Source organism: Henckelia pumila, chromosome 1 (assembly GCF_033568475.1).
Source record: "Henckelia pumila isolate YLH828 chromosome 1, ASM3356847v2, whole genome shotgun sequence".
In the NCBI taxonomy this organism is placed as follows: domain Eukaryota; kingdom Viridiplantae; phylum Streptophyta; class Magnoliopsida; order Lamiales; family Gesneriaceae; genus Henckelia; species Henckelia pumila.
Window position 1 is genome coordinate 60,062,544 of NC_133120.1, and position 8,290 is coordinate 60,070,833.

The window sequence follows — 8,290 nt, forward strand, 5'->3', positions numbered from 1 at the left end:
ATCATCACTTTCTCTTGAGGATGTTTTCTGACCCAGATGATTCGGTGTTTGATTTGGTCCATTTGCTATTGCTTTCTTCTGCCATAAGAGCTTTTTGTTCCTTCTTTCGTCTGAAGTTTTTCCTTTCTTCTCTGGAAATCTTTTTGTTTGATGTCCTCTTATAATCATTTTTTGGTTTGATACATTCTGCTATGAAATGTCCTTTCTTGCCACAGTTGTAACAAGTTTAATCATCATTGGTGGGTTCTTTTCGTCTGAAACTAGACTTGTTTGTGCCTTGGAAGTTTTTGTGATTCTTTCTCACGAACTTTCCAAAATTCTTGACAAAGATTGACATAGCATCGTTACTAAGTTGATATGCAGATTCAATGGTGGTTGGTTCATCTTCTGCCGTCACGGCTTTTGTGACTTTGGGGTGTAGATTATTCTTATTCGATCCGTAATCCCAGCTCAAACTCGTAGACTTTGAGATCTGCAAACAGATCATGCAACTCAATCTTATTGAGAACTTTAGATTCCCTCATAGCAATTGTTTTTACATCCCATTCACGAGGTAATGCTCTCATGACTTTTAAAGCTACTTCTCTCTTACCGTAACTTTTTCCCAGAGAATTTAGCTCAATCATTATACTGCTGAACCTTTCATCAAACTCATTCATTGTTTCCCCAGATTTCATTTTGATGCTATCAAACTTTTGAATAGCCACCATGAGTTTGTTTTCTTTCGTCTGGTCATTGCCTTCACACAATTGTGTGAGTTTTTCCCATATTTTCTTTGTTGTGGTGCAAGTTTTTATCTTGCTGAACATGTTTTTATCCAAGGTTTTGTACAGTATATCTCTTGCCACAATATCCAGGTTTTCCTTCTTTTTATCTTCGGTTGTCCACTCTGATCTGTGCTTTTCAATCATTTGAGGTGCACCCTCAGTGATAGCAATGGCAGTGTTAGCTTTCATAATCTTCATTGGCCCATCTGTGATGATATACCACATATCATCGTCTTGGGCAGATAGATGTGTCTGCATATGAATTTTTCAATCGTCATAGTCTTCTTAGAAAACATAGGAATTTTGTTAAATGAAGTCATGTTTTATCAAAAGCAGTCCAATTTTAAGCAATTAAACCCGCTATGATACCACTTGTTGGGATTGGGATTTTGTTTAGGGGTGGTGAATACACACTAAAATATATTTCGATACTTTGAGCTGATTTAATAGCCTATTAAAAAATATTTTTGCTTAAACCAAATTTTGCTCGAAAGACTGATCTGATCAGGTGGAATTTATTCCTCGTAAAACTGAACTGTAAAACTTAATGCAGATTGACTAAGAAAAGGCAGTAAATAAAGATAAGGAACGTGAGAATTTTTATGAAAGTTCATAGCTCAAAACTTCGACGTCTCTCCTTCTTCTGTTTTCAAAAGGATTTCACTAGAAGAGTTTGATTTACACAACGACTTGTACAAATTGAATCCAATCAACCCTTGAAAGAAACCTAGCAACAACTTCTTAACACAGTTCAACGTCTGTTTGAGTTACAGATTGAAATCACAAGAGATGTGTTACGACAAGTCTTTCTTGTAATATCACAAAGTGTTTAGACTTCAATCGATCTGGTATCAGCAATTTTTCTTTCCAACTCTGTGATTTGGAACTTTTGTCTGATACTTGTCTAGATTGAGCACGATTCACAAAATGAAGGCTTTTAAGAATAGAATCACAATAACAGATATAGAAGAAGTTTGATTGCTTGGCCAAAGTTTTTGATGGCTGATCATCACCAGGTATTTATAGGCTTCTATCTGCAACGTTCAAAAAAGTAGCCGATGAAATGATTGTATCTATTTCATCCGACATTTGATTAGCAATTGACACGTGTCCTCGTACTATTCCAAATTTAGTGGAATATTTGAATCACTATCGAGTACGGAGGATATCGTTAACATTCCCAACAAAGCTAAAAATCTTCGAGGATTCGATCTGATCTGTTTTACTGATTTGCTTCGGGGAACGTTTGATCTGTTTTGATTTGCTCCTGGGAACGTTTGAACTGTTCTGATTTGCTTTGGGGACGTTTGATCTGTTTTTGACAAACGTTCAGATCAGTTTGCCTTAGTATAATTGATCGGATCTTATAAGATCAATTTTATCGTAGATTTGTTCTTTGGTTTTGTTTGATCTGATCTTGTGTAATAATCACCAAAATTATGAATTAATCACTATCATAGAAATAATATCGATCAATGGTAACAGTCAACTTATCTATTTATGCTTTTTTTAAGAATATTTATTTATGCTTATTTGGTTCCAAAATACTAAATTATATGTTAAAAACTGTTGTAGTAACAATCAAAATAGTATTTTTGGACCCAAACAAAAGTACCCATTTCGCTATATAATAACTAGTCAACATAAATATAAATGTAAATTATTTATTTATGCTAATAATTTCATCTCTAATTATCATGTTAATCGTGTAACAAATAAGCTTGCATGTTGTATCGCTCGCTATGTTGTTTCTAATCCTTTTCCCATGTTTCGGATTGAACATGTCACACCTTCATAGATCGTAAACACTTCTCTTGGTGATTTAAAATTTTCTTTCACCTCGGGGAAAAAAAAAAAAGAGAAGTGAACGTTATAAGTTTTTTGAAAACAATAGTACAAACTACAAAGTAAACAAACTAGAAAAAATAATAAAACTTGTGAAAATTTTGCAAGAAATAAAATAAATAAAACTTGTGAAATTCGCTTGAGAATGTGATCAGTCAATTTTGAATTGGAAATAAATGCGCCGCGGCAGCCCGGAACAATCCGGCGGTGGCGCGACCAGATGTAGTTAGGACGGTCTTACGAATTGTGACTTGCAAATGGTTGACCGCTTCTCTTCCGGCGGCTGGGGTGGGTGGCAGCATCGCGCTACATTCCCCGTCAAAGTCAAAACCTACCATTCTCATCAATTTCTCCTCTTTTCTTCGCGCATTCTGCGCTCCAATTCCATTATTCTACTAACATATTTTTACCAGAAATCTGGCTCTTCCCCAAACCCAAGTACTACTACAGCTTTCCTACCACGGAAGCGACGCCTTTTGGACTTCCCATGGACGAATTCGGAGAATACGCTGACACGCCTATTGGGGTGCGCGCGGTGCAGGCTTTGGGGCTCGGCTTCGATCTGGCTAGTGATTTTAGGCTCAAGTTCGTAAAAAGGAGCCCAAACGGGGGCAGACTGGTCGTTCTAGATGAGAAGCGGAAGCGCGACGTTGTTGTCCCCGGGCACGGCGGCGGAGTCAAGATTCCCGACGTGCCGGAATGCATTCGCGTCGATAAAGGAGATCACATTCGGTTTAAGTCCGACGTGCTGCCGTTTAACCAGGTGATATATCTTCCATGTTTTCTAACAAACAAGCTCATGTAATTACACTTTCTTATAATCGTTTATGATGAATGCGTTTGATCGAATACTAATTAGCATCGATTTCATTCTTTTTGCTTTGCTTTGCTAAAATTAAAAATTTGTTCTTCGCTCAATATGCGCTTAGAAATTGCATAGGCTCTGTTTGTTGAACTTTTCAGTATTGTTGGAAAACATTTTCTGAGATTTAATCTTCGGGAAATGAATTTGTAGAATATAAAGAACTTTTGGATGTATTTTGGAACAAATACTTTTTTTTCATAAATATCATGTGTGATATCAGCGTATGCTGGATTATTTAGCATTAAGTGGTTATTTTAAACTTAAATATTTTTTAGAATTTGGAAGTGGTGAAAAGTTATGCGGCAAATAAATATTGTAGTGAGAAATGTCAAGATAGGTTGAAAAAAAAAATCTCTTAAAGAGTTATTAAACAACGAGACTATATGTGTGTTTGTGTTTTGGGAAATAAAAGTGTTCCCAGTATGATGCACACATTGCCGTAGTTATTGATGACCGGGGCAGAAAAGAAGTTGACGGCTAAAGCTAGTCTGTATGGAACTCCTGAATGCATCTTTAAATAAAAAATAATAGTAAAATTGAGAGAGGTATGATATGAAAAATTGATGTGTGTTTTTCAGTACTATTTTAGTTATTCGTTCTCTGTATATAAATAAGAAATAAAGCTGGCCGAGTTTGGCTGTTTGGTGAGTTGATGGCTCGATGGCTCATCCTTCACCTTCCTTGACTTTGTCCATGTAAAATGCTATTCTCGATGAAGTGTTGCGTTTTCTGAACAACTGTATATGCAAGCTGGCTGCTCAAGCCTCTGTTAATATGTTGTATTTATCACCTTGAGTCCCTTGCTTTAAAATCTTGAATAAAATACCCTCTTAAGAAAATTCAATTGTGAGAAATGGATGAACACATGAATCTCTACTGCAAGCAATAAATAACCCATTTGAGAGGGGTGGTGGGGGGTTACTGATTTAGAACTAGTACAAATATTTAGCACACCAATCATAGAATAAAAAACGAAGGAAAATGTTTTCTTTTTATGTTCATTCTTTTGTTTGTATGCTTTCTGAAATCTTTCTTGCTGATGAAAAAAACTTCTATAGCAGATGTCAGAGCTACTCAATCAGAAGTCATCACTACAGGGCAAAGTTCCTTCGGGTTATCTTGACGCGATTTTTGATTTAAGTGGTGCCTGGTTGAATGATGCAGCAGATGCTAAAAATCTTGCTTTTGATGGTTATTTCATCTCACTTTTCTGTTTGCACCTCACTGCATCACCATTAGTACTTCATGAGTATGTGAAGAAGTCTGTTCCATCACGCTGGGACCCAAAATCATTGTCAAGGTAACTTCAGTTAACATCCTTTATTTTTTACATCTATATCCGTTTGAGGTTAAAGTTCATCTCTCTTGCAGATGCAATCAGTGCAAGTCATAATTTCTTTTGCACTGATGTCCTTTAACTTCAACTAGGCGTGCATGATAGCTACCTTTTTTTCCTGATATTCTTAAGTGCATTTTTAACCATTAACATCAATTTTCGGCCTCTATTGCGTTATGATACCTAGTGGTTTCAACTATCCAGATTTATTCAGACTCATGGAACACATATAATTGTGGGAATGGCAGTTGGAGGCCAGGATTTAGTTTGTGTTAAACAGAGGGCATCTTCTCCGATTCCTTCTGCTGAACTCAAGGGATACTTGGATGAACTTGGAGACTGCCTTTTCTCTGATGCTAATAGTCCTATTCTAGAGAGGAAGGCTGTGAATAAGCAAAAGAAGGTTTGTACATACCCATGTTATATTTGTATATTTGTTTGTGTGCTTGTACCTCTATCGAGTCTTGTGAAAGTGTAATCTGACAACAAGTTAATGCTATATTTTTATTGGTTAGGTTCCAGAGGTGTTTAATCGTATGCTACAGGCACGAACCCTGCAGTTCACAAGCATCACAGAAACATCAAGCAAGGATGTAAGTTGTCCATATTCTTCATTAGTCTAAATAATATATATAATCATTATTTTTTTTTTGAATAATTACTGTAAAGATGTTTGACTTATAATATAGTTTGGATCAGGGACTCACACTTATTTGGTCAAAAAGGGGAGGTGATTTGTTTGCACAAAGTCACTCCAGGTGGCTCCAGACAATGGCTACTAACCCAGATGCAGTAGTTTTCAAATTTGTTCCCATTACCTCTTTACTAAATGGGATTCCAGGGAGTGGCTACCTCAGTCATGCCATTAACTTATACCTACGATGTATGTTTTTTAGATTCTCCTGGTTTTCAAATACCGTTATTTATTTTGTATCTGCATGGCGCGTGTTCACAAGCTTCCATGTGTTTTCTCCTCTTCATCTGTTCGATATTTGGAGGTTAAAATTTTTCTCCTCTTCCTCGCATTGAAATTGACTTCAAGATTCTCTCTTTATAGACAAACCTCCAGTAGAGGATTTACAATACTTTTTGGAGTTCCAAGTTCCGAGACAGTGGGTACCTTTGTTCGGTGAACTGCCGTTACGACATCAAAGAAGTAAAGCATCGTACCCTTTGCTGCAGTTCAGTTTCTTGGGTCCAAAAGTTTATGTCAACACCGTCCAGGTAAAACTAATTTTTATCCGCATGAAGAGAGAGTTGAATTGTGCATTTTTTTTTCTTTTCTTTTTTTTTTTTGGAGCATAATTGTGCATTTTTCTTCAGTTTTAAGAGTTGGATTACAATATATATTATCTATAATTTCTTTTTTTTGACGAGATACTGTCTATAGTTTATTGAGTTCACTTCTTCTAAGTATATCTCTCTCCATTGTAGGTTACTAGTGATCAAAAACCAGTTCTTGGCCTTCGCCTATATTTGGAAGGATCGAAAAACAACCGATTAGCCATTCATGTGCAACATCTTTCAAGTCTTCCAAATATTATGACATTTACCTCATCTCGCAAGCCACAATGGCGAGGTTCTGACGAATATGAATCCTCTGATCAATTCTTAGAACCAGTTCGGTGGAAGAAATATGCAAATATATGTTCAGTGCCTGTAAAACACGATCCTAATTGGGTGCAGGGAGAATCTGATAGTGTATTCATTGTGACCGGAGCACAGCTCGTTATAAAAGGGAAATGGCCAAGAAAGGTTCTTCACCTACGGCTTCTTTATGCCCACATTGGTAACTGCACCATCCGGAAAACGGAGTGGGCATCTGCACCAGAAGCCTCACAAAAGTCAAATTTCCTCACGAACTTAAGCACAACTCTCACTTTCACACAAAAAGCTGTGGCCGATAATCCGAAGCAGCAACCGGGGGCTCTGAACTCTGGTGTATTTCCTGATGGCCCTCCTGTGCCTGCTAGCTCAAAGAAGCTGCTTGAATATGTCGACACAAAGGAGGTAGCTCGTCACCCATACGATGTTCCAGGACATTGGTTAGTAACAGCTGCAAAGTTGGTGAAAGATGGCGGCAAAATCGGTTTGCAAGTGAAATTCGCTTTGTTGGATTATCCCCAGGAGTAGTTTCCTTCTCTAGATGAAATGGGAAGAGGCTTTATGTGATTGTGTATAGGTTTGCTTTTCATTTATAATTCATTGAGCCAAAATCAAAGAATTGAGACAAAAAAAAACACAAAAATGTAAGTTTGGCGTAAGCACAAAACTTGTACAGGAACTGAAACGGAGTCCAAGCGACGTCTACTTTCGTCTGATTCCCTGCTTATGGAGTTTTGAGGTACTCGTAGAATTGGTATTGTTTGTGGTATTCTATACATCATGCAATGTGCATGCCATTGGTTGTTAGTAACTGATGTAGTTGTAAAACGATACTGAGTCACAGGGACTTTCCTGCAATGGATATGAAGTGTGTGTGAAAAAGGGAGTTTTTACATAATTTTATTTTTTTTTAATTTTTTTTTTTTGTACGTAGATTCGGACGGATGCTATATTGCAATCGAAAATAGCTGATCAATTTTTTTTAAAAAAAAAACAGCACAAACCGATCGAATCGAAACGCGGCACAGTCATTTTCAATTTACTAAATAAGACCTCAAAAAATACACTCAACATAGTATAATATAGTGTAGTGGTGTAGGTAATTAAATTTGTTGACCTTTAAATATGGCAAGTACAAAATAATTAAATATCAATAAAACAATTAGCTATTTTTTGGGAGATTAAATTCCTAAAAAAATTAAATAGTTAATTAATTGATAGTTTAATATATTTTGTGATCAAGCCAACATTTTAAAATCAAGATTGGATCTTGTATCAAATGAAAGAAAATACTAACATTTTTTGTATTTAAAATCAAATCTTAAACCAAATGGAAAAAAATACTAATATTTTTAATATTTAAAATCAAATCTTGTGATTAATGAAAGATAATCACTAAATCAATCATGAGGAGCCAATCAAATTGCAACACCACATCAAATCGAAATGGTAAGAATCTGCATTATTCAGCTATAAATAGGGGGCAGATGACCAACAAAAGACACAACACAGAAGACTGAAGCAAAAGAGTAGAAGAATTCAAGAGTTTTTCTCTCAAGTCATATTCAAGAAGTTCAAGGCGCAATTCAAAGCGTTCTTCTTCAAAATTATCAAATTCGAGAAGATCAAGGCGTGATTCAAGGGATTAATTGCGTTCTTCTTCAAATATATTTAAATTCATCAAATTCAAAAAGTTCGTGTTCTTCATCAAAAAAAATCAAATTCAAGAAGATCGTGTTCTTCATCAAATAAATCGAATTCAAGAAGATTGTGTTCTTCATCAAATTCAAGAAGTTCGCGCTCTTCGTCAAATAAATCAAATTCAAGAAGATCGTATTCTTCATCAAATTCAAAATAACAAATTTCAAGGCG

At 36.0% G+C, this 8,290-nt stretch overlaps 2 protein-coding genes across 2 annotated transcripts; one reads left to right on the forward strand and one right to left on the reverse strand.

Moving 5' to 3' along the window:
* Positions 1-428: 428 nt before the first annotated feature.
* On the reverse strand, positions 429-1,025 carry LOC140863202 (uncharacterized). Its single transcript, XM_073266455.1, has one exon. The coding sequence runs from the start codon at positions 1,023-1,025 to the stop codon at positions 429-431; it is 597 nt and encodes a 198-aa protein (XP_073122556.1).
* A 1,763-nt stretch (positions 1,026-2,788) lies between these two features.
* LOC140888112 (MACPF domain-containing protein At1g14780-like) lies at positions 2,789-7,299 on the forward strand. The gene is made up of 7 exons (XM_073295797.1): positions 2,789-3,375; positions 4,539-4,777; positions 5,018-5,216; positions 5,329-5,406; positions 5,513-5,696; positions 5,871-6,037; positions 6,248-7,299. Exons 1-7 carry the CDS (start codon positions 3,100-3,102, stop codon positions 6,944-6,946), a joined length of 1,842 nt encoding a protein of 613 aa, XP_073151898.1. The 5' UTR covers positions 2,789-3,099; the 3' UTR covers positions 6,947-7,299.
* The last annotated feature ends 991 nt before the right edge of the window (positions 7,300-8,290 follow it).

What these genes read in the sequence shown, in the direction of transcription:
- LOC140863202 (XM_073266455.1), bottom strand. Translation starts at nt 1,025, where the DNA reads ATGCAGACACATCTATCTGCCCAAGACGATGATATGTGGTATATCATC.
- LOC140888112 (XM_073295797.1), top strand. Translation starts at nt 3,100, where the DNA reads ATGGACGAATTCGGAGAATACGCTGACACGCCTATTGGGGTGCGCGCG. An exon ending in CTGTGAATAAGCAAAAGAAG is followed by an intron (nt 5,217 to 5,328) that starts GTTTGTACATAC and finishes TTTATTGGTTAG; the next exon opens with GTTCCAGAGGTGTTTAATCG. An exon ending in CAGAAACATCAAGCAAGGAT is followed by an intron (nt 5,407 to 5,512) that starts GTAAGTTGTCCA and finishes AGTTTGGATCAG; the next exon opens with GGACTCACACTTATTTGGTC.